Source organism: Girardinichthys multiradiatus, chromosome 18 (genome assembly GCF_021462225.1).
Source record: "Girardinichthys multiradiatus isolate DD_20200921_A chromosome 18, DD_fGirMul_XY1, whole genome shotgun sequence".
Classification (NCBI taxonomy): Eukaryota; Metazoa; Chordata; class Actinopteri; order Cyprinodontiformes; family Goodeidae; genus Girardinichthys; species Girardinichthys multiradiatus.
In genome coordinates, this window is record NC_061810.1 from 45,846,716 (window position 1) to 45,872,458 (window position 25,743).

Sequence of the window (25,743 nt, forward strand, 5' to 3'; positions counted from 1 at the left end):
ACCTGGAGTGTACTCGTACTCGTCGTCTTCCGCTTTATCTGGGACCGGGTCGCGGGAGCAGCAGACTCAGCAGAGACGCCCCGACGTCCCTCTCCCCAGACACCTCTTCCAGCTCCTCCGGGGGGAGCCCAAGGCGTTCCCAGGCCAGCCGAGAGACATAGTCCCTCCAGCGTGCCCTAGGCCGTCCCCTGGGCCTCCTCCCGGTGGGACGTGCCTGGAACACCTCCCGAGGAAGGCGTCCAGGAGGCATCCGGTATAGATGCCCGAGCCACCTCAACTGGCTCCTCTTGATGTGGAGGAGCAGTGGCTCTACTCCACACCCTATCTCTAAGGGAGTGCCCGGCCACCCTACGGAGGAAGTTCATTTCAGCCGCTTGTATCCGGGATCTCGTTCTTTCGGTCATGACCCAAAGTTCATGGTCATAGGTGAGGGTAGGAACGTAGACCAACCGGTAAATCGAGAGCTTCGCTTTTCGGCTCAGCTCTCTCTTCACCACAACGGACCGGCACAGCACCCCCATTACTGTGGCAGCCGCACCGATCCGTCTGTCGATCTCCCGCTCCATTCTACCCTCACTCGTGAACAAGACCCCGAGATACTTAAACTCCTCCACTTGAGGCAGGAACTCCCCTCCAACCTGAAGAGGACAAGCCACCCTTTTCCGGTCGAGTACCATGGCCTCGGACTTGGAGGAGCTGATCTTCATCCCAGCCGCTTCACACTCGGCTGCGAACCGCCCCAGTGCATGCTGTAGGTCTTGGCTAGAGGGGGCCAGCAGGACCACGTCATCTGCAAAAGAAGAGACGAAATCCTCTGGTCCCCAAACCAGACCCTTGGCTGCACCTAGAAATCCTGTCCATAAAAGTTATGAACAGGACCGGTGACAAAGGGCAGCCCTGTCGGAGTCCAACATGCACCGGGAACAGATCCGACTTAGTGCCGGCAATGCAAACCAAACTCCTGCTCCGCTTGTACAAAGATCGGATGGCCCCTAGTAAAGGGCCCCCGATTCCATACTCCTGGAGCACCCCCCACAGGGCATCACGAGGGACACAGTCGAATGCTTTCTCCAGGTCCACAAAACACATGTGGACCGGTTGGGCAAACTCCCATGAACCCTCGAGTACCCTGTAGAGGGTATAGAGCTGGTCCAGTGTTCCATGGCCGGGACGAAAACCACACTGCTCCTCCTGAAGCCGGGGTTCGAATATTGGCCGGACTCTCCTCTCCAATACTCTGGCGTAGGCCTTACCAGGGAGGCTGAGGAGTGTGATCCCCCTGTAGTTGGAACACACCCTCCGGTCACCCTTCTTATGTAGGGGGACCACCACCCCAGTCTCCCAATCCAAAGACACTGTCCCCATCCGCCACACAATGTTGAAGAGGCGTGTCAACCATGACAGCCCCACAACATCCAAAGACTTGAGGTACTCAGGGCGGATCTCATCCAACCCCGAAGCCCTGCCACAGCGGAGCTTTTTAACCACCTCGGTGACTTCAGCCTGGGTGATGAAAGAGTCCAACCCCGAGTCCCCAGCCTCTGTTTCCACCAGGGAATGCGTGATGGCAGGATTGAGGAGATCCTCGAAGTACTCCTTCCACCGGCCGATAATGTCCCCAGTCGAGGTCAGCAGCTCTCCACCCCCACTGTAAACAGTGTTGGTCAAGCACTGCTTCCCCCTCCTGAGGCGCCGGACAGTTTGCCAGAATCGCTTTGGGGCCAACCGGTAGTCCTTCTCCATGGCCTCACCGAACTCCTCCCAGGTCCGAGTTTTTGCCTCTGCCACAGCCCGGGCCGCGGCACGCTTGGCCCCATGGTACCCGTCAGCCGCTTCAGGAGTCCCACAAGCCAACCACAGCCGATAGTACTCCTTCTTCAGCTTGACAGCGTCCACCACCGGGTTCGGGGATTGCCGCCGCGACAGGCACCGCAGACCTTACGGCCGCAGCTACGGGCAGCAGCATCGACAATAGATGCGGAGAACATGGTCCACTCGGACTCTATGTCTCCAACATCCCTCGGAATCTGGTCAAAGCTCTCCCGGAGGTGAGAGTTGAATACATCCCTGGCCAAGGGGTCCGCCAGACGTTCCCAGCAGACCCTCACTATGTGCTTGGGCCTGCCAAGTCTGTCCGGCTTTCTCCTCCCCCAGCGGATCCAACTCACCACCAGGTGGTGATCAGTGGACAGCTCAGCCCCTCTCTTCACCCGAGTGTCCAAAACATGCGGCCGAAGGTCTGATGATACGACAACAAAGTCGATCATTGACCTCCTGCCTAGGGTATGCTGGTGCCAAGTGCACTGATGGACACCCTTATGTTTGAACATGGTGTTCATTATGGACAATCCGTGACTAGCACAGAAGTCCAATAACAAAACACCACTCGGATTCAGATCGGGGAGGCCATTCCTCCCGATCACGCCTCTCCAGGTGTCACTGTCATTTCCCACGTGGGCGTTGAAGTCCCCAAGCAGAATAATGGAGTCCCCAGGAGGGGCACTATCCAGCACCCCCGACAGGGACGCCAAGAAGGCCGGGTACTCCGCACTACCACTCGGCCCGTAGGCTGAAATGATAATCAGAGACCTCTCCCCAACCCGAAGGCGCAGGGATGGGACCCTCTCATCCAATGGGGTAAACCCCAACACGAGACGGCTGAGCTGGGGGGCAACAAGCAAACCCAGCCCGCCGCCTCTCCCCGTGGGCCACTCCAGAGTAGAAGAGAGTCCAGCCCCTCTCGAGTAGATGGGTTCCAGAGCCCACGCTGTGCGTGGAGGCGAGCCCGACTATTTCTAGTCGATATCTCTCGACCTCCCGCACAAGCTCAGGCTCCTTGCCCCCCAGCGAGGTGACATTCCACGTCCCTAGAGCCAGCCTAAGCATCCGGGGATCGGGCCGCCGAGGTCTCCACCTTCGTCCGCCGCCCAATCCTCTTTGCACCGGTCCCTCACATTTCCCCCTGCAGGTGGTGGGCCCACTGGGGGATGGTCTCGCGTCTCTCGTTCAGGCTTGGCCCGGCCAGGTCCCGCGAGGAGCAACCCAGCCACCAGGCGCTCTCCGACGAGTCCCGACCCAAGGCCTGGCTCCAGGGTGGGACCCCGGCTCCGCCATACCGGGCGACGTCACATGCCTCGATTTTGTAGTTGTCACGAGGGGTTCTTGAACCTGGAGTGTTTATTACAGAAAAGATCAATTTATCAAACTACACAGACAGAAAACAACTGGTTGTCATGTAAACAGCATTTAATGGTTGTTCTAGAGAACAAAGGTGCTTTGGTTTTTTTTTTTACCATTACCATCTCCCTCATCATGTATGAGACAGCCTACTACATCCTCAGCAGGTGTACCAGCAAGTGTGGAAGCCAACAAATAAGCCAACAGTAACATTTCGGCTAAAACTAATTTAAAAGGTGGAATAAGTAAGTGGTATTAATATTAGATTCTTCTCTGCACATAACCTGGGGAAAGTCCTATAAATTAACAGGCTCTGCATAAAAGCACATTTCTTTGTCTAATAAATACACAGCAACTTGTTTGTAGTCTAGGTCCTCTTATTGTTTACCTAATGTTTTGTTGTGAATCTGATTGTGTTTTTATCTATTTATTTTTTATTACTGTTTTAAAATAATTGCATTTGAGAGATCAAATGATGAGAGGGCTGAAGTTAACATTTTAAGGTTTTGTGTGATGAAGATATAGGTTTCCCAATGAATTGATTTACATTAAACGTAAATTAGCAGCTGAATACAATAATGTAAAATGGACAATTTCTGTTAGGAGTCTCAGAGAAACTGTGGTTTCCCAGCAGAAATGTAGCTGCTTTTATTGCATGAACTTGAGGTAACAACCTTATTCTATACCTCAAACAGGCCTGCAAGAAATGTAACCAGAAGCTGAAGAAACCAGAAACATGAATGCTTTCTATACGCTCATCCAGTCCCCACCCTAACCACTCTGCTTCCAAGGCCAAGCAACACAGAGGAAAAACAGCTCTTAATGTGGAAAGGTAAAACAGCAGCAGGTATGCATCACATTTCTTTTTCCACTGACATGAAGTTTCCAGCTCCCCGTTCTCCTGACTGAACCCGCAGTGACTGATGGCTAAACTGATCAGCAGGAGGATTCGCTGGAACACAGAGCTGGGATTTTGTAATAGTACAGAGCTTGAGCAATTTGTGAGTCAGAAATAATTTGACAAAAACTATAGATTACTTTTGAACTAGCACATGCAACAAGGATGAAAAAGTGTAGAGAGGGCGGGTTCTTTTTTTTTTTTATTTACAATTTATCTTTGGTTTGGCTTTGAAAATCCCTGCCCTGCCTCCAAGAAAAACATGTGGTTCAGATAAGTGCAAACCCCCCACGGATTCCCTGAAGTCAAGCACTCATTAGTGAATTACTTGGACAGAGGGAGGCAGAGGAGATTTTTGCTATTTCTGCCAGTATGAAGAAACATTTAGAGGTGTGGAGGGAAAGAGTTAGTGGCAGTATTCTCAGTATCAACAATGTAAAACGTTTACAGTGCTTTGCAAATGCGTTCATACTCTGAACTTTGCCATTCTAACGCCTGAAAATTATTTGATCTGAATCATGTCATGCTAGCTCTGGATGTACGTTAAGGGTTTTTGTCCTTAGGGAAGGTGAACCACTTCTCCAGTCTTCTGCAGCCTCAAGACAGCTGTAACAGGATCGCCTGGTTATTAGCTACAACCAACTTCTTATCATCTCTTACCAGGGTCCCTGTCCCTGCTGAAGAGAAGCATCCTTAAATAGCATGAGGCTGCCAGCACCATGTTTCGCAGTGGGGATGGTGGTTTCAGGGTTTAGTGTTTGTTTTTCACCACACAGCATTTTGAATGTTGTCTCACCTGATTAGAGTACCTTCTCCCACGTTTTTTTACAACAGATTGTCCAACCTGAATCATGAATTTCTGCAGCTCTGAGTACTTCTTTGATTAATGCTCTCCTTGACCACCCTGTCAGTTTAGGTGGACAGGTAGTTTTACAGTTGTGTCATTCTCTTTCCATTTTCTGATGCTAGATTAAACAGAGCTATGTGAGATGTTCAAAGATTGGAATATTTTTTACAATCTAACTGCTATAAACTTCTTCACAGCTTTCTCCCTGGCCTGTTTCTTGGTCCTCGTGATGCGTGTTGTTCTCTAATGTTCTTTAATAAACCCCAAGGCCTTTACAGAACAGCTGGATTTTATACTGACATTAAAATAGTTTGTGGGTTCTCACCGGGTACTCCGGCTTCCTCCCACAGTCCAAAGACGCGCCTGTTAGGTTAATTGGTTAATCTAAATTGCCCTTAGGTGAATTAATGAGTGTGTACTTGGTTGTTTGTGTGTTGCCTTGCGATGGACTGGCGACCTGTCCAGGGTGTACTCCGCCTCTCGCCCATAGACTGCTGGAAATAGGCACCAGCTCCCCCGCGACCCACTATGGAATAAGTGGTAGAAAATGACTGACTGACTGATTAAAATAGTTGCTTTTTAGGGGTTACCAGGAATAGAAATGCACTCTACACTTTTCAGATTGATAACCATGTATTAATTTCCATACATATATAATTCGTTGCACTTTTGTGTTGGTCTTTAACGCTAAGTCCCAAGAAAATGATTTGAAACGTGTAGCTGTGACATGACAAAATGTGGAAAAGGTCATAGGTCATGAATACATTTGCAGCACACTGTAAATGTAAGAAGATAATAAATAGTAAAAATGTCTGGAATAGGCCTATGTAATAGTATCCTCCACACACTCTGAGACCTCATCTTTCATTCGCCAGCAGCCCTGGAATGCCACTCACGTCCCCCTGACCTTCATCTGTTTCTTTCTCTGGTTGCTCGTATATCTACATGCTCCTCCATTTGTGTTTGTTTTAACTTTCTCAGGACCCCTCTAAGACTCATGCATCGTACACCCATGAGGACAGCCTTCCCCGGCCCTCCTGCTTACTTTTTGCAAGCCAAATTTCCTCTGCCATTCTCCTCTCCCACACCGTCTCACCCACACACTGTCTGGGTTTACTGAAGCTGTAACGTCAGCTCACTCCCAGTCGGCCTTGTTGTGTTTTCTTTCCTCCCACCACCTCCCTCAAGTGCTACTAGTAGAAATTACAAGCTGCATGGCTCAGAAAGAGTGACGAGTAAGTGCCACTCGCAGCAAGAGAAAGTGAACTCACTCTGAGGTAAGGATTCGTACAACAGGGATGGTAGTGAGTCACTCAGGTTTTAGCCATGTACTCCTCAATGTGAGATCTCACTTGTGAGTCACAGGACGAGAATGGACTGGACTGCATCCTCTGTGACACACTCATCCTGAGTGTCTTTAATCGCTTGAACTTCTAACCCTAATCACAAAAATATACAAAAACCAAATCCAAATCTGAGAGCTGTCTGGTGCAGAAGGCATGTCTGGATCCTGACGCCACAGAATGTTGGACAACAATATCTGGGGACAAAAAAGCTTTTCAAGGCTCTATGTGTTTCTTTTTAGGGTTGCGTGATGTTTTTGCAAACCAGTAATGAGAGGCTGGATGTGCGTCAGATGCCATGTATGGGTGAGTAAAGTCGTGCACCTGTGCCATGTCCCCTTTCTTGCTTTATTTGTGGGTTACTGGAGACCATCGCTCACAACAGGAAATTTCCATTCCAACTTCTCACAGCATCGAAGGCTAATGGCAGACAAACAATAGGAAACTGAGAGTAAGACTGTACACCTGTGTGATACACACCCAGAAGGTTATCAGCAGAAATTGGTCCTTCAAGTGTATACTTGGAGACATAACTCCAGACATACCTGGGATAAATTCTCTTTACATGAACCATTAAACTACTATGCTGCTAATGATGTGTACATAACACACTGAAACACTTACGGCAGCATGTGTCATCGCCTTAATCTTTTATTGGTAACCTCCCATGAATGTAGTTCATTTTATTTTGATGACTAAAATGATTAAACCGCTTGATTCCAGGGGTATTTCCAGAGATATTATCGGACTATAAATAATCATATCATGTCTGAGTGTTTTACTTATAGTTATGGTATATACTGACCCCTGGTGGTTAAAAACAAATTAATTTGTCAACAAATTGATTTTCCCGTTTTACTGTTGACACACACACGCATTTGTATTTTTACCCTTATTAGGACTTATTTATTCATTTTAGTAACTGCATTAATGGTCAAGCCTAACACGTACCCTAACCCTAATCTTTACCAGTATGTCCCTACCCTTACCATAACCAGAACTTAACCAAGACCGATGTGCCCTACTGGGACATCTGTCTTCAGAAGGTTAGTAAATATTGAGAAAAGGTCCCAAATAGACGAGTAAACAAGTATAGGCACACACGAACACACACACACACACACATCAAAATTAATAAAAGATAATAAAGGATTAAAAGCTGCAAACCTTATCTAGGATAATCTACAACCTAATTTTGAAATCCTTGTGTTAAAGTTTGCAACAACTAAGTATCAACAAGCTTCTGGCAAATGCCTGGCTGATATTTTTCTAATTTGTCTGATATGAAAAGTTAATTATATTTATTGGTTTCCTGTCAACTGACCTGGGATTTAAACATGGTCCAAATCAAAAAAATAATAGCAGCAGAACCACATTACAATGGCCATATAGCTCAGTCTTTGACTTATCTGACCATCAAACTTTTCTCCGAAGGGCTTTTTACTTGTCCATTTGGACAACTGCAAACAGCTGAGTTTGAGGAATTTAAGTTTTTAAGCAGGGCCTTTTTTGTTGCAGAACCTCCATGAGGGTTAGTGCTGTACAATGCCCACTAAATATTGCATCCAAGCCATCATTTGCAACAGTAATGTTGCTGCTTTTAAGCCTCTGTTAAAAACACATTTAATTTCTTTGGCACAGCATGAGTTGATTTGTTTTTTCTGTTTTTATTTTATGACAGTTGTTTGTTTTATTCTACTTTCATTGTTCTGTTTTATTATTATTGTTATTATTTGTTTCTTGATTTGATCTGTTTTATTACTGTACAGCACATTGGTTAAACTAATTGTTTTTTTAAATGTGCTTTATAAATAAAATGGATTTGGATTTAGATTTATGGTGCACATAAATATTGCAATGATTATGATGATTCACTTTATTGTGCAGCTCTTATGGGGATGTAAAATTTGCTTTTGTTGTTGACAATGACACTGGGGTCCCAGCAGTAACCAGTTCCATGCCGGCTTGTAACTTTCATCAGAGAGAGAATCTGGGTCTTCTTTCAGATCTCAGTAAAGTAGTGGCACATCTGAATACTGTGTATGTATCTACAATTGCTTCATCTTCACTGAGGTTCTTAAAGTTTTCCATTGTTCTGACTTAGTGGACAGTCCACTAAGTGGTGCTAGAAACCCATTTTTTAAGCAAAGAGCTTATCAACTGCAATCAATCCTAACTACTGCCCAGGTGTTAAAAGACCTTGGCCTTATCAATTTAAGATGCATCATACATATTCAGAGAATTGTGGTACACTTTGTTTCTTATACCATTACTTTCTTTCCACAATGACCTCATCTAGTATTGCTCAAGTTCTAGTATAAACTATGACAAGATTAAAAACAATCTTAACCCTAAAATATTTTTCCAGTTTTAACTTAGCCCAGAATATAATGTATGTTTTAGGAAAGTAGAATATTGTCCTACTTTTTTACAGTTAATAACTCCATCGTCTGATACATTCTTTAACATAGAAAGTATCCATGGAGCAGTGGTTTTGTGTTTCTTTTTTGTGTGTCTGCTATGTCTTCTGAATTTCACTCCAATGAATCATAACCCTGATCCACTCGGAACATATGTTATTGAATTTGTCTAAATGATTGAGTTGATCTGATTAGATATTTCCGTATATTAATTAAATCTGTTTATCTTGTGAGGTGCCTTGAGATAATATTTGGTTTGAATTGGCGTTACTTAAATAAACTAAACTGAATTCTAATTAATGAAATACACATTTATATTTAACCTTCAAAATTATTGAACTGCAAATTAGTCAGATACTCGGTAAAAGAAAATGACAACAGCACTTTCACCAAATTAACTTTGGGTTATACACCTTTCATTTCTATTTATTTATAGGCACCCTTTTTTCTCTACTCTGATTTACTCATAAAAACAAAATTTTTGACCTGCACAAATAATTTGTTATATATTTAGCTTTCTTAATGCAGCTGAGAAGGTTTGGGACACACGCACCCACACACACACACACACACACACACACACACACACACACACACACACACACACACACACACACACACACACACACACACACACACACACACACAAATAAAAACAAAAGCCTTCGTTTACGACTTTTGCGACCACCGGAATACGGCAGTGAAAAGAAAATGGCGGAGGTAACAAATGAAGCAGAGCTACTCAAGGAGAAGGCAAATAAGTTCTTCAAAGGTAATTCAGAGGACCTGTCAAGTTTCAGGTTCATTACTGCAGATCACCGCTGACTACCTCACCTCATTATTATTTGTTTTCTGGTTTAATTTTTCGTCATTTCCCCTCAATTGCAGCCGGTTTCAGGTGCTACGCAAAGCTAATGCTAACTTTAACTCCATTCATTCGAACAGCGGCTAGCCGTTAGCTATGTAGCTGTCTGCGTGTTCTGGGAAACACGCCGTAACCGGCTCAGCTCTGGAACCTGCGGAGAGTTGGTGTAAACGTCTGACTGGTGTTTCCGGGCCTTGTGTGGCTACAGGAAGTGTCTCGGTTAGTTTAGTGTTGACAAAGGTAGAGCTACTAGAATGTTCTGTTAGCCATCGCGTGTTTGTAAAGCGGGGTATTGCTGAGCCTTTATAACTTCTACCAACACTTTTGATACTCTGTGACTCGTCGGTGAAGCATATTTTGTTTCCACTAAAATTAATACTTTATATAAGGTAACCTGTTATTGATACACGGTACTTACGCTTTAAGAGAAGGTCTTGTTAGTATGGATATTAGTTCTTAGTTATAGATTTCTGATTTCCTGATTATGTGAGTTAGTTTTTGCTCTTTCACTTGCTTGTAAAGAGCCTTATTTGAAAAGCAAAACAAGTCCTATTTTGCACACGGAATCCTTGTACTGCTATAACTTTGCTTGCAGTCAGACTAGTTTATCATATCGTGATTTTGAGCAGTAATTCTCCATGCCTTCTGGAGTCCTCCTAAAACTTTGTCTTTGGGCTGATTATGATTCTCTTTCTGACACCAGCTTGAGGGTTGTTGTTGTTGTTATAGTTTTTTGTTAACCTGCCGACCGATAAATCGTCTAAGCATCAAAGAAATCCCCAAAAGTACCCTTAGCTCAAAAGATGACCTGAACAAGCCTGTAAAACTGTTACTTCTAAGTTGTGTTAAAGGCAGCTTGTTCTGGTTTTTAATTCAATCAGTGAAAAAGTTCAAAATGACACAGTAAGTTATAAAATTGTATATTTTGCAGTAACAAGGATATTCTTTAAACTAAAGCATATAAGTATTTGATCTGCAGTGTACAATAAAAGGAAAGAAATGTAATTAGATCTAATTGATTTTGTTTTGAAGGTAGAAACTTGACAAATAATACACCTAAAGAATAATGTTAGTACAACTGCTAAAATCCATCTGTCCACTTTCTCCAGTCCAGTTCTGCTAAAATCGTTTCTATATTTATTTGTAGTTCTTTAGGTTTTGATACAAACCAAAATGGAGACTCTGAGAACACGGGTGAATGTGCTGAGCCATTATTAAAAATCAGTATTTCTTTTATTCATGAGGCTTATTGTAAACACCAATAAAAGTAGTTTAATATCATCTCTTGAGATAGAATCGAAGGGCAACAAAGATATTTTGTTTTCTAAATAGATTTAGATAATGGTGAAAGATCTACACAAAAACAAACACAATGTAAATTTAGTAATCATTCTACATTAAACAGGCTTGTCAGGCTATTATCGTCTTTTGGGAAATAACTTGGTCTGGTTTAGTATTCAAGAAGCCAACTCTCTCTCTTTTTTTTAAATTTAATTTAAACTGAAGCAAGGCCTAAAACTCAAATTTAGAAGTTTTTAAACCATGACTTTAAAAACCTTATATAGGCTTAAATAGGGCTGCTTGATATAAGAAAACCTTTGGTGAGAGATAATATTGGTAAATATTACAAAGACCTTATCATCTGTGACATATGCTTATTTTATTGTTTCTTCTCTTCCTCATCTGTGCTTCCATCACTCTGTGACCTTTAGCATTTTGGGCAATGTCATTTGTGTCCAGTGTGAGAATCTGCTGCTGTGTTCAATTGCCTAATATTACTTTAGCATGAAAAACGCAGGTTTGCAACAGCTAGAATATATAAGCAAACAATTAATAAACTCCAAACAGTTCTATATAAATACTGCACACGCTGATATTGGCTTGTTAAAATATTGTGCAGGTTTACTGGAAAAAGGTACTCCAAATTACTGCTCTCTACTTTTACATTCAGGTTGAAGCAAAAAAGCCTTTAATAACAGGGGTGCACCGATCGATCGGCCGGCTGATTGATGGGCCACAATTTCCTTATTTTTGGGAGATCAGTGATTGGCCAATACTTGCATGTGAAACTGATCTGATCTATCGATCTTATCTAGTTGTCTAACCTATTGTTGAAGTTTTGTTTCTTTTTAAAATGGCTAAAGGACTAAAAGACTAAAGGAATTGCAATTCTCTAAACTTTTCATTTATATTTGAGAGCACTGTCTCATGTGCAGTTAAAACAAGTTTTGTATTGTTTGACAGGTATTGTTCAGTGTTTTTGAATAAAATATAATTGGACAATTGAAGGTGTATTGTGACCTTAAAACACCTTACAGTGTCAGTTTAAAAAAAAACGGTATTTGCCAAAATCTGAATCGGCAGGTCAGGCTTTTTAAAGATCAGTGATTGGCCAGAAAACTGCAATCGGTGCACCCCCAGTTAATAGATCCCAGTCTCTTAAGTTCCATGCAAGGTAATTTTATTTAGTTTGTATCATTCATACAACAGGAAATCCAAACTGCTTTACACAAAATTGTATGAAGACAGTAAACACTAAAAACCTTACATGAAAACACAAATGTTAAAATGCAAATTTTAACTTCAGTCTCAGGCTTCAGTTGAACAGATCATCGGTGAAACTCTTTGATCAAAAGATGCAATAAACCTGCCTTGTTGTTTTTTTTTTTTTGAAGATATCAAGAAAGGCAGATTTCCTACATAGAATTCAGGCATGTTCACTTCAGAACAATTTTGTTTATATTGTTTGATGATATGACTTTTTTTTTCCAGAAAAAGATTACGAAAATGCCATCAAGTACTACACAGAGGCCCTGGAGCTTAACCCATCCAATGCCATCTACTTTAGCAACCGAAGCTTGGCATACCTGCGCACAGAGTGCTATGGGTATGCCCTGGCAGATGCTACAAGGGCCCTGGAGGTGGATAAGAACTACATAAAGGGATATTACCGCCGTGCCACCTCTAACATGGCACTGGGCAAATTTAAGGCTGCACTCAAGGACTATGAAACGGTAAGAAATCAAACACCTATTGAGATACACACATATTACACATATTTAAATTGGTGGAACAAAGACCTTTATAGGTCTGCAGCTACTTACTGAAAGTACACCGTTTATTGGACAGAAATAAAATATTATTCCCCATTAATCTGTTTTCTGACTTGAAGGTAAAAAAAAAAAAAGAAACGCATAGAAAATAAGCTTTATCACTGTTTGCCTGCTGTTTTTCTACTTTTTGATCTTTTCTGAACTCATGTTTCTATTTACACACAACTGTGAAAAGGTTTTTGCCCCTAACAGATTTCTTTGGTTTTTATATTTGTGTCACACTTAAATGTTTCAGATAAGAGAACAAACACTAATTTTATTTATTAAAACAAAAGCTTTCCTAATCAACCTGGCTTCATGTTAGAATGCTCTAAAACATTTAAATGCAACAGATAAGCAAAAATAGTTTTTCGTGAAAAAATGAACTATATGTATTCTATATAATTTCCCCCCATTTGATGACAGGTAGTAAAGGTTCGGCCGAATGACAAGGATGCAAGAATGAAGTACCAAGAATGTAACAAGATTGTGAAACAGAAGGCATTTGAGAGAGCCATCGCAAGTGATGACAAAAAGAAATCTGTTGTTGACTCTCTGGACATAGAAAGCATGAGTAAGTTTTCTGTTTTGATCTATAATTATACTCTAGTGAATATTTTAATTAGCTCTCATCAGTCCTTGTAAAAAAGCAAAGTGTAGTAAAGAACAAGTGTGTTAAAGATGTCATTATTGTTGCAGCCATCGAGGATGACTACGTAGGGCCCAAACTTGAAGATGGGGAGGTCACGTTGGAGTTCATGAAAGACATGATGGATTGGTTCAAAGATCAGAAGAAACTGCACAGAAAATGTGCTTATCAGGTAAACACACGCTCATAGATACCAAAGAGTGCATAGCCAGGACTTTCCTTATATCTGTGTTTCATCTTTCATGTCTTTTTACAGATTTTAGTACAAGTAAAGGACGTTCTATCAAAACTACCAAGTCTTGTTGAAATTACAATAAAAGAGGTAAGAGTAGCCGTCAGTTCAGGCTCATTTAAGTTCAGAAAGAATGTATGCAATTTAATAAATTAGTCTACATGATGTTTTGTTTTTCTCTGCCACAGACAGAAAAAATAACGATTTGTGGGGACACCCATGGGCAGTACTACGACCTCCTCAACATCTTTGAGTTGAACGGTTTACCTGCAGAGAGCAACCCTTATGTATCCTTTTCTTTCTAAAAAGCCATGAACAGATCAGGTTTTATATTTGTGTCCCGTAGAGTCATTTTTCCTGGTTTCTTCTGTTCTGGTCTTGCGACACCGTACTTAACAACCGTTTCCAGCTCTTCAATGGCGACTTTGTGGATCGGGGCTCTTTCTCTGTTGAGGTCATTCTCACTCTGTTTGGCTTCAAGCTGCTTTACCCAGACCACTTCTACTTGCTCAGAGGTGAGAGCAGCCGCTCTGAACGCATGTTATAACGTGCTAATTACACGTCTAGTGTTGGGGTTGAAACGTGAAACTACAAATCATTCGGGTTAATGTTTGTGTTATGGATTGAGTTACGATACTGACATGTGTTTTGAGGTTTTTAAGGTGCAACACAACATAAACAGATGTATACCTGTAGGTAACCATGAGACGGACAACATGAACCAGATGTATGGATTTGAAGGGGAGGTCAAAGCCAAATACACAGCCCAGATGTTCCAGCTTTTCAGTGAGGTCTTCCAGTGGCTTCCTCTTGCTCAGTGTATCAACAACAAAGTACTGGTAGGTTTTTAACTGTAGAAAGAAAGTGTATAAAAATGTCTGATGGATTTGACTAAATTTGACCAGATTATAGGGCTTTGAAGAGGACCAATCAAAATCATTTAAGTTCTCAGGTTTTGATTCAGTGTATCTGAGAATCAAAGTGGTTTTTGTTTTTAGATTGTTCCTTATTATTCCATTAAAAAAAGGTTCCTGTATTCAAAGTTTGGTGTTTGTGGCCAAACTGGATACATTACTCAGTCAGTAACAGAAATGGAAACAAGCTCTTAACCGTTTCTATTCTTTAACTTTTGGATGATGTGGTGACACCAAAACATTCCTGGGTTTTCTCTGTTGCCCCCCTCTGACTGTACCTGGCTGCCTGGTAGACAAACTCCACACTCATCATTAGAAACAAACAAAACAGTGAACGGCAGTGCAGCGTCTATAAAGCATGATGGAAACATACACTACATAAATTGGAGGGCGGTTGTATAAAGAAACAAAGCTTTTGGCCGAATATTAAAAATCTTTATAATCCCCTACAATTCCTTCACTTCTTTCATCTATAAATCGGCTGTGGGCCAGTAACTGATATTAAGAGATACCAAGGTTACCCTTAACTTAACAACAATTTAAAGTCCATTTGATGAGATACCAGAGAAAGTTCTGCACTGATTGGTTTTCTCTTAGAATAACGCACTGCTGCCCCTCCCCACCCGTTGCTGTGTACCGCTGCCCGGAAGAAGGCTTCTGCACTTCCACAACTTTGTTTGAAAATATGTTTGGTTGCCAAAAGCACTGACGAGGCACAGCATGGCAACTAGCGCCACCTATCATGTTTAACTCGGAAATGACAGTTGGACATTTTACGAGCTGGCTGGCAGGATGCTTAAAAGGAAACCATTTAGATGATGGTAGACATGTTTGTATTTTAAATTCAGGCTAATCGTACTGTTAGAATCTCCTACCAGGCCATGCCTGCTACATGTATGTAGTTAACTGAATGGCTGTTGCTTTAAATGGGCTCTTTTCTGTCATCTAAGGTCAACACAAGACTTTTCATATTTGTAATAATTCAGAATTTTGAAACGACATTATTTTAGAGAAAGGCTACTGTAAATGTTATTATTTGAACTAAAAAGATTGTGATGTGTGATGACAGAAAATTCTATCTGAAGATGTGAGTAGCTTTTAGCTTCCAGATAATATTAAAAGAAACCCCTGATAACTGCAGCTTATGTTTTGCACAGTCAAAAAGATCCTAATAGCCTTCTGTGACCCAGGTCATGCATGGAGGACTTTTTAGTGAAGATGGTATCACGTTGGAGGACCTCAGGAAGATTGATAGGAACAGACAGCCTCCAGACTCAGGTTGGGTCAAACTCCAAGTTTATTTTCACTCTAAAACTTGTAAAACAAAGCATGTCTCAGATTATAATCAGGGTCACATCTGCTCTCCCTTCCCCAGGTCCAATGTGTGACCTCCTGTGGTCCGATCCACAGCCTCAGGTGAGTTTGGTTCCACTAGTTAATGTAGAGTCTGTCACGTTTATTGTGTTTTGGATAATTATTTCATCCTCTTGCGCCTCGAGCAGAGCGGCCGGTCGATCAGTAAGCGAGGAGTGAGCTGTCAGTTTGGTCCCGATGTGACGCAACGCTTCCTGGAACAGAACAAGTTGGACTACATCGTGCGAAGTCATGAGGTCAAAGCTGAGGGCTACGAGGTCACTCACTCAGGGAAGTGCATCACCGTGTTCTCAGCACCCAACTACTGGTATGTATCTTCATGCTGGCTCACTCAGATGTTGTCTAGGCTAATTTAAGGAACAGTTAGTTGTTCCTTACACTGCTGTGTGAGCCATACTGGACATTCAGCTAAACGGCAAGCAGCTGAATGCACACGTTAGTCTCTTACTTGCAAAATATTTGAATGAATGAGGCTGCACACCTCATTTGTTTGTTGTTTCCTGCTTTCCAACAGTGATCAGATGGGAAACAAAGGAGCATACATCCACCTCAGGGGATCGGACCTCAAACCAGAATTTCACCAGTTCACTGCTGTGGTCAGTATATTGTGTGATTTTTCAGGAAATCAAAGTTTCTAAAATGCAATCATTAATCATTTTTTTTAAATGCTCTCAAAGGTTGTGTTTTCTGGGCCGTCGTACGGCTCAGTAGTAGCCAATTATGATAAGACAGTTACTCAGATGTCCTGCTAGAATTACTCCAGAAGCTTATTGATTGCTACAAAAAGCCTTTGGTAAAAAGCTTGACATCCTAAAATAGATTTGTTAGGGTTTGAAAACTTTTGTATTGTTTATCACTCATGTCTGCTCTAAGTGCTTTTCCCTCCTACAAGCCATAGAAAGGGATATAGGTCAGACGAGTGAGTTATGCTTTTATCAGCAACATCTAGGGGCTGTTACCAAGTCCCCGCTCCCTCTCTCTTTAAAATCAAGACACATGAATCCTAACCTTTCTGACCCCACGCACACACACACCCTGAATGTTTGTTGAACTGTGTGTGAACCAGCACGTATAAATAAAGAGAGAGGGGTGCCAACACTTTGTAGTGTGCACTGCAAAGTGAGCTACCCTTGCTGCAAGTAAATCTGACTCTGTATCGTTCTTGCCTCTGAGTTGACTAATTCATACCTAACAAGATTTAACCAAACACTGGGAGGGACTTCATGTATTTGAGCATTTATTTATATTTTTGACCCTGTGTGGATTATAGATAATCCATAATAATCTTAAAACCTTTACAGTTAGGTGTAATATTACGTTACACCTCATATTCAAAAAGCAGAAAGTTGTATAATTTAGCATCAGTTGTCATAACTTTTTGGAAGCTCCTAATATTTACCTTTCTCCTGCTCTGCGTCCACAGCCTCATCCGAATGTCAAACCGATGGCGTACGCCAACACGCTAATGCAGTTGGGGATGATGTAGAGACCACAGACATCCTGTCGGTGACACTGATGACCTGCCGTCGCTCCCGAACCATTCTTGCCACCTCAGTCGCTCGTTCATGCTGAGCCTAAGGGATCCCTCTCCCATACAATCTTCAGCTAGTTGTTCCGCAGAAACTGAGGGGTAGTTCTTATGGGAAGAGAGCACTTAGGCAAGCCCAGTCCAGATTGTGTTTTTAGTCCTTCACATTATTTTTTGAAACTGGAAAATCCACGTCTCCGTTGTCCATCTGCCTGCTCATGTGTGCCATTTCTAAGTTAAGAAACCAACCATGAATATTTCACATCTGTCTCCTTTGAGCTGCTTAGTTTTTAAACCTTTGATCCACTCAGCAGACGGCTTAAATTAGCTGGTTTGTACCAAAGATATGTAATGAAAATGATACGTTTTAGCAAGAGGAACCTGCATTCACAGTTAGCCAGTTTGTGAAACGGTTTAAGGAGCCGCATGTCTGTCAGTGTTTCTCAAACCAACTTACAGTATGTCAGTTCGGCTTTATTTCAAGAAACTGACTTTTTCTGATCCAAAAGAAGATACTCTGGGTACACTCATCAAGGTGCTGTTTGCCATTAGTGATGTATTTTTGCTGGTAACATTTATTTTGCACTGCTGCAATGTTGGGGAAGGTGCTGTCGCTCCATGTTGTCATCTTTCATCCTTGTTGTGCCACTAACTCGGCAGCTGCTGCACAGTCCACTCTTCAAACTAGCTAGCAAACACTGATGGCACTCTAGTCTTCAATACATATTCAGACTTATTATCCCATGTGTGAATTTCTACATTACACAAACGTCCAGAATACAATCCTGTCGTGAAACGCACAGTTATATTGTCTGATGGCCCTGAACTTTTTAGAGAAATAAATACACTTTAGTGTATGTAAATATGCTGTATCATTTAAAGATTCTGTGTAATGTTTGGAGAAAATTATTGAATAAAAAAGCCAGTCCAGTGATTTTAGAAACAAACTGGTATCTTTCTTTATAGAATGCACTTGTTTCTGATGTTTGAAATGTTTAGCTAACCTATAACCATGTGAATAAAACTGGTAATGTATTATGGTCTTTAAGCGGGTGAACTAGTGAACATTTTAACCTCAAAGTTGGTTCATTAGAAGAATCAAAAAAGGACAAATGGAAGTATTGGTGGGGGATTAGATTAGGGTTAATTGTAATGTCTAGACAACTTGGTTAGTGCATCTCCAAAACTGCAGCTTCTGGTGGGTTTTCTCAGTCTGCCGGATTCAGTCTATTAAAAGTGTTTGAAGAAAGGAACAGTGATCAACCGGTGAGAGGATCCTGGGCTGCCAGGGTTTCTGAAAAAGTATAGAATTTTATATAGACATTTTTATGTTTGGATAGGTATGGATAAATATTTGCGTTTCCAGACTGAAGGTTTATGAATAATAAAAGGCTCTTGTAGATGCATTTGTGTTCAAATCTCCTAAATTGTTATTTTTTACAACTTTGTAAAATTGTTTTTTGAGATGTTGACATAACCCTCAAATAAATGTAGCCATTAAAAAGGGTGCAATTTCACAGCTTTTTTGCCCTCTAGATTCTCTTGGATCAGGATTTTAAACTAGTTCTGTGGTTCCTGAATTGGTAATGATTAGATACTAAACGAGGCACTGACAAAATAAAGGCACCACACTTCACAAACTGTGCTTTACTATCTGCATAATGTAGGGTATTGAAGCCATCTAATTGAGACCCAGTACTTATAAATTAAAAATAGAAACTAATACATTTACAAGACACCCACTTTAGACATTTTTAACATGTCAAGTCCCATTAAAACATATAGTAGGAACCTCTTAAATAGCCCTAAAACAAATGAGACAAGACCAAAGCAATGTTTCAACTTGCAAACACAAGGTTAAATCATCTGAAAGCAAATATTTCTTACTAGATCTATTGTGTATGCTTTAAATTCTGTCAAAGGACCAAATTCTTGGTAGTTTGTGACTGCGAACAAACCAATCAGTCTAGTGAGGTTTCTGAGAGAAAATACAGTTTTTGATGCCATACCAGGTGGTTTTGTTAGGCAGGTACAAAACAGAAAGGGGCCAAACATACAGGCACCACTGAAAAAAACATATTCTCATAAATGGCATCAATATATTGGACAAAACATTAAATAAATTTCGTAGGTATGTGATTCATTGTCCAATAACCCATCATTGTGAGTTTAATTAGAATAGTAACTTTATGAATATTAGCTAGTCATTAATCTGGATTTATAATAAGTATTTAGTTGCAAGAAAGGTCATGAAGGTTCACTTTAAAATAATTAATCGAATGTATCCAACAAACCAATTTATCAAAAATATAGAAATGACTTGGATGAATCTATTACCTTCTGTAAAACGGTTATTGAAACAATTCTGCACCCTTTTTTTACAATTGTATTTATGTTACCTTTTTTTTTTTTTTTTTGAAGTGAAATCGACGTTATTTCAACTATATTGTAGCATTAAAATTAAGGTAAAATATGAGGATTTGATTTTTTCAATTGACTCGACCAAAACGTTTTGATTTTATTTGGAAAATCTTAGATTCTTGAATGTAAGTGGCCGAACACAAACTCAAGGGTGAACTGAAAACCTACATCAGAACTTTGAAATGTTTAACACATCTGAACCAAAAAGACTAAATAATTTTTGTGCCTTAAAATAATTAGTTTGTAACATCTGACATTTACCCCTCATGTTCTTCTTAATATATATATTTTTTATTTTCTATTTCTGTTTTATCTTCTTCCTTTATATTGTACATTTTCTCATCTTCCTAAGTATCCAGTTTATCGTTTTATGTCATATACAGAATTGTATTTTATGCCAATATTGATAATAATAAAAAATAATAATATGGGCTCTATGCAGCCGTCCACGGTTCGATGTCTTTCTCCCTTCTCTCTCTGCCCGTTTCCTGTCTAAAAACTGTCAATAAAGGCCATTAATGCCAAAAAGAAATCCAATCCCAGCCTGGCAGAGCGACTCGCGACGCCACAGTCGCAGGTTTATGACGTATCGTGTTTATAGCCAGCTGATCGTGGCCCGTTGATGCGTGCCGTGAGTTGGCGTCACGCACAGCACGAGTTTAAGAAGACGTATCACTAGGAAGGACTTTGGTTTCACCTTGTTATGAATCCAGCTGGATAGAAGAACCGGAGCGATGCCGAAGTACTGCTCGGTGCCGAACTGCAGGAGCGACTCCGGAACCAGCAGCGAGAGGAAGAGCTTTTACAAGTAAGCTTCCATGTTTTGATTCAGATTGGTGGTTGTGAGTTAGTCTGCCAATAAACGGGTTCTTTACTCGGAGGTTTACGTGGCGGAGACGTGAGCTCTACGTTTAGTTGTTTAAGCCATGATGGGGATATTAATGACACTAATAATATTAATACTGACTTAGTTCTGAAGTTCCTCCGGAGCTGGACGACATGACAGCCCAGATGAAAGTACGGTCTGCAGTCACTGAGCAGTTTAAGTCATCATTTTTTTTTTTTTTATCTTTCTGATTCTTGTGGAAATCTTTTCTTTAAACGTTGGCTGCTTTGAAACTCAGTTCCAGTCCAGTACTTAATCTCTTTCAGAGAAACGTGTTTGTTTTGTTAAGCCACATGCCTTTAACCTATGACTCATCAAAGGCTCTCAAACTCAAGGCATTGACTACTGTTGTCTACAACCAGTAGAAAAGGACGTGAAATGCAGCTTTCGCCTATTTTGTCTTCAGAAGATGGTTTTAACCCACACAGATAGCAGGATGGCAGACCTCAGTATGATGCTGAAACAGGACACCAGGCAGCTGGACCGAAAAGAACCCTGTCTGAGAAACATGCTCCAAGAAGTTTATGAAATAATTACTATATCTACAAAAAACTACTGCCTCCACTAAATTAACATGTGGACACCATTTTTAGAGATGGCAAATTTGACATTTTAGTTGTCCCTTAATACCGTGGCTCCAGTAAACAGATGTAGTGCTTAGTTATGTCTTTATTAGTAATAGTACTTTTTGCCATTGTTTGGTGTGATTGTTGTTGCTGTTTCACTTGTTCATCCCACCCTTATTTTACAGGATTAGATCCTAAATCCATTGTCAAGACACTAAAAACAAATGTCTGCCTAGGAAAATGAGTGTAGATCGGCCATTACTGAGCTTAGAGCTCCAAAATAAAAATGACAAGTAAAGAAGAGCTTTAATGCCTCCTTATTAAAGTCTGTTGCTTCACCTCACCTTAAAAAATAAAGATGGAGTTCTACCTGTGTGTTTTTATGGACTTTAAAGGTAAATAAAACAGTTTAGATGCTTCATCTGTTCCTATTTCTTTCATTAAGACAACAGTGAAGATGACTGTAGGTGCACAGGTTCTGCTTGCTCCTGTTTCCAGCAGAATGATTTCAGAAGAACTTACTTTTATCAGCACAACCAGCTGCAGCTAGAGAAAGTGGAGTCAGATCACATCACAGCTGAAAGAAAGTAATACCACAAGCTAAAATGTGCTGACTCTGTTGCATCTGAGATTGTTGTGTGATGCTCTGATTTCTGTCTTAGGTTGTCTCTTGGTTTACATCTACTGATGTGAAATTTATTGCAAAACATCCGAAAAAAAAGAATAAATGTAGCTTGTAAGCTTCAGCGTAAAGCTGTCATATTTTGCTTCAAGCATTGGATTACATTTTGTTAGAGAGATGGCCGGGTATGTTCAGTGTTCATATGTGACAACCACTCTTATGTTTTCCAAGGTTCCCACTACAGGACCCAGTGCGCCTGCAGCAGTGGCTGAGGAACATGGGACGTGAGGACTGGACCCCTTCTCGACACCAGTACATTTGCCATGAACATTTTGCCCCGTCGTGCTTCAAGGTGTGCTGGGGGATCCGTTACCTCGACAGTGATGCCGTGCCAACCGTCTTCCTGGAGACCGAGGTGAGTCAAAAAAACCACCGTCCCCTGTCACTTGAGGCTAATTTCTGAAACATTTTGTTTGTTTCTGCAACACTACAGCTGTTCTGACCCGTTTGCTTTTTATTTCCAGAAACGGAAAGCGGCCGATCACAGCGAGATGAAGCCAAAGCGCCTCAGAGCTGACAAAAATCAAAACTTCACAGTGTCAGATGATAGGATGACAGCCTCCGATCCGGTAGACATGCAAAGTGAGCTGCATACGGTTCGCCTGTTTGAGTTTGCTGTCAGCTCATCGCAACAAGGAGAAACCGGATTGATGGAGTCGAGTGACAGTTCTCACCAGACAGACATGAACTCGCAAGTATCGGTTGATGGAGCCAAGCCGGGTGTAAACTTTCCACTAACTTTATATCAGACAGTAGATGATTTAATGAACAGCGGAGGGAGTGCAGAGGTGGTGATGATGTCTGAGAGTTCTGCCGAGGACGGGCAAGTTGAGCTTGTAAATGGAATCACTGCTGCCCTTTTAAGCCAGGGCGGCACCCTGGTCCTTAACGAGCTAATGCTTGGCTGCACTGAACACCCTGTGGCCCCTCCCGGAGTTCAGGACCTCATTTCCACCACCGAAGATTTCCTGCAAGTCCACGACAGTCAAGAAGTTGTTGCTTACTTTGAGACGATACCGAACGTTCTTCCCAGCGGAACGTCGACCCCGTTCACCTTCCCCTCCGACACATTGCTGTCGTCCGCTCTGAGCTCCAAGCCCATCTCATCCACTCTGCCTATCGTGTCCAAACACGTTCCACCTTCATCGCTCGTCCTCACTCTGGAACGGCTGGACAGGGATGAGGGAGAGGAAGGTGAAGGTGAAGGCATGTCAGAACCAGATGAGACGGAGCAGGAGAATCACCAGCTGGAGGAGCATTGGTGAGCAGCGACCCCTGCTATGAGTACACATCCATTGGGTTTACAAGTTTAAATACTTTATCTAATCCAGATGGGGTTGAAATTATATATGCAGGCTAAAATATATACATATATGCCCACTTACTGTGTATTTGGCTAAATGTCCCAAAACCAGCCGCATATCTCCTACACATGTCTTATATCCCCCTAAAAAGCTTCTAACAGGATTATCACTCAGTGTTTGACCATTAAGCTTTCCTGGCACAGACCTGGATGTTCAGCATTTACCAGCTTTCATGGAGCGTCATACCAGACTCCTTTCTCCATTCCAAAACCGACCATAATTATGTGTTTGGGTTATTGTGTCAGAACCATCTGACCCAAACTGTCACTGTCAGGTGGAAGAAATTGAATAACCCCCAAACCATCAAGGCTAAAGGTGAGTCATCATAAACTGGAAGATGCTGTTGCATCAGAGTTGATATCCACAGTGAAGCCATGTTTACATCACCATGGACTGAGATGGTGCTTCGAGCTTGATCACAAAAACTAGTCGTCTGGAAAAAAGTTTCATTGTTGGAAGACAAGGATTTATCTTTTAAGCCCAAAATGAAGAAGTATGTTTGGGAGGAGAGAAGGTAAGGCTTTAAACCTAAGAACACTGTACCAACTGCCCAGCATGGTGTAGTAGCATCATACTGTGGGGCTATTGCCCTGCCATTGGTGCTGGTGCATTGCACAACGTGGATATAATACACGACAAACTCCAAGTTCTTCAACAGCTCAAGTTAGTAGCTTGATGATGGAAACTTGGATATAGTTAGGTTTTCCCAAACACATGTCACAGCTGGGTGTGGAATGGATAAAGCAGGCCAGCATCAGGCTCCACGAATGACTCTGACCTCAAACCTACAAAAAATCTCTGAACCAAGCTTAGAAGCTGCGTCCTTGCCAGGAAAACACCAAATTTAAATCAACTCCCCCAATTCTGTTGAAAAAAGTGATGAAATATTCAGATTGAGTCGATCCTTGATGATGGATTCTCTGCAGCCTAGCGGGTTCTCTTCGATTATTAGCGTGTCTGTTGGAAAGGGTATGTAGGTATTTGAGTCTGTTTGTATAATTTTGACACTCTGTGGATCAGAGAAACCACAGTAAATCTAATCTTAGGCCCCCAGTAAATTAAAATCACAGAAGTTGTTGAACAGTTCAAATAAATCATTAATGTTCAAAGATGAATGACCTTCTTGTCGATGATTATGAGTGGATGTAAACTTCTGATCCAGACCTGTAGCTCCATCCATAGCTCTCATTTATTTAGAGTTTGCTCCCTGACTGCCAAACGTTCTGGTAAGCTTTTAAACTTCCTGAATGTATATCAAATTATTTATTTGGACTCTGGTTGCTCTCTTGTTCATCTCCTGTCTAGTTTTTGTAGCTGACTTCAGTAGAAGGTTCCTTGGAAGCAGAACACAGATTAGAAGTGGTTTAAGCCTTTTGCACAGAGCTGCGCATCTTCTGTTGGTAAACATTTTATTGTTTTATTGCAGTTTTCAGTTGGTGTGTTTTTGTTACAGCTACCACAAGAACAGTTTGAGTAAGGAGCAACTGGAGGCGATCGTGGCGGCGCTGCAGAAAAAGGTGAAGGTTCTGCAGCAGCGACACCGCCGACACCTGGAGAAGCTCCTGGGGCTGGAGAACACTGTGAGCCAGCTGAGGCAAAGCAACATCCTCAACGAAGAGCGGCTGCAGCTGCTAGAGAGGGTATTTATTCAACCGTGCTCTTATATTTCATCCCATGTTGCCATCAGTACAGTTAATGTTAATATTTTGTCTTATTTTTTCTCCTCTGCCCCTCCCTCAGGCGTATTTGCAGACCAGTGCAGCTTCCTCAGACGCTGGCGAGACTGTGGCCATCATCTACGAGGAGGACGACGCTGCGTACTTTTACACTCCACTGAACAATACAGGGACAATGTTGAACGTGGACGACAAATGACTTTGGATATCTTCTGTGTGTCTGTGCCAAAAAAGTAACTAAAGGAGCTAATGTTGTTTAAAACAAATTAGAACATCATATATGATCGAAATGGCATGATTTTTTTTATTCCTTCTGCTGTGAGCTTTGCACAAATACAAATAATTAACGAGGCAATACTGAAAGTTTTTGTTAGGGTGTTTGCTTTCTACTCCAACTCTCGTTTCACAGATTTTGCTTATTAATTCAGTTTTCTTTATGAAAATTTACAGATCATTAAAAATGAATTTACAATAAGTTTAACGTTTCAGTTTTAATCTCCATCAAACTGTCAGCCACCCTCACACCACCGACATGCAGTCATTAAAACATCGAGATTGTGCCAATCTGGCCCTCAACAGCAGCCTGGAACAAAACAAATGAGTCAGCACTGCAGTAACACCCAAGCCACCCGGCTGCTTCTTTGAAGTCAAATTTCTAGTTTTCCAGGTAATGCTGCAGCAACCTGCTGCACAACAAAGTGATTCACCCAGAGAGGAGCCAGTCTGAGCACACTTCACTTAACTGAACTTGTATGCAAATAGTTTGAAAGATTGCATCAAAAGATTCAAGGTAAAAAGAGAAAATAGGT

General features: G+C 41.6%; 2 protein-coding genes across 4 annotated transcripts; both read left to right on the forward strand.

Moving 5' to 3' along the window:
* The first annotated feature begins 6,332 nt into the window (after window positions 1–6,332).
* On the forward strand, window positions 6,333–18,286 carry ppp5c (protein phosphatase 5, catalytic subunit). 2 transcript variants are annotated; one of them, XM_047390763.1, is made up of 13 exons: window positions 6,333–6,571; window positions 12,323–12,564; window positions 13,069–13,216; window positions 13,342–13,463; window positions 13,548–13,613; window positions 13,712–13,810; window positions 13,933–14,038; window positions 14,220–14,362; window positions 15,628–15,715; window positions 15,813–15,853; window positions 15,940–16,118; window positions 16,326–16,407; window positions 17,235–18,286. In XM_047390763.1, the coding sequence occupies exons 1-13, from the start codon at window positions 6,517–6,519 to the stop codon at window positions 17,295–17,297; spliced, it is 1,434 nt and encodes a 477-aa protein (XP_047246719.1). In that variant the 5' UTR covers window positions 6,333–6,516; the 3' UTR covers window positions 17,298–18,286. The 2 variants fall into 2 exon arrangements, with proteins under 2 accessions (XP_047246719.1, XP_047246718.1); XM_047390762.1 differs by lacking the exon at window positions 6,333–6,571 and adding an exon at window positions 9,330–9,457.
* Window positions 18,287–20,353: 2,067 nt separating this feature from the next.
* Window positions 20,354–25,409, forward strand: LOC124883598 (THAP domain-containing protein 5-like). 2 transcript variants are annotated; one of them, XM_047390764.1, is made up of 5 exons: window positions 20,354–20,568; window positions 22,066–22,249; window positions 22,359–23,155; window positions 24,712–24,898; window positions 24,999–25,409. In XM_047390764.1, exons 1-5 carry the CDS (start codon window positions 20,495–20,497, stop codon window positions 25,131–25,133), a joined length of 1,377 nt encoding a protein of 458 aa, XP_047246720.1. In that variant the 5' UTR covers window positions 20,354–20,494; the 3' UTR covers window positions 25,134–25,409. The 2 variants fall into 2 exon arrangements, with proteins under 2 accessions (XP_047246720.1, XP_047246721.1); XM_047390765.1 differs by lacking the exon at window positions 20,354–20,568 and adding an exon at window positions 20,632–20,777.
* The last annotated feature ends 334 nt before the right edge of the window (window positions 25,410–25,743 follow it).

Coding starts and splice junctions, on each gene's coding strand:
- LOC124883598 (XM_047390764.1), top strand. CDS start 20,495: ATGCCGAAGTACTGCTCGGTGCCGAACTGCAGGAGCGACTCCGGAACC. Junction 22,250..22,358: donor CCGTCTTCCTGGAGACCGAG/GTGAGTCAAAAA, acceptor TTTTATTTCCAG/AAACGGAAAGCGGCCGATCA. Junction 24,899..24,998: donor GGCTGCAGCTGCTAGAGAGG/GTATTTATTCAA, acceptor CCCCTCCCTCAG/GCGTATTTGCAGACCAGTGC.
- ppp5c (XM_047390762.1), top strand. CDS start 9,397: ATGGCGGAGGTAACAAATGAAGCAGAGCTACTCAAGGAGAAGGCAAAT. Junction 9,458..12,322: donor GGCAAATAAGTTCTTCAAAG/GTAATTCAGAGG, acceptor TTTTTTTTCCAG/AAAAAGATTACGAAAATGCC. Junction 13,811..13,932: donor CTGCAGAGAGCAACCCTTAT/GTATCCTTTTCT, acceptor AACCGTTTCCAG/CTCTTCAATGGCGACTTTGT.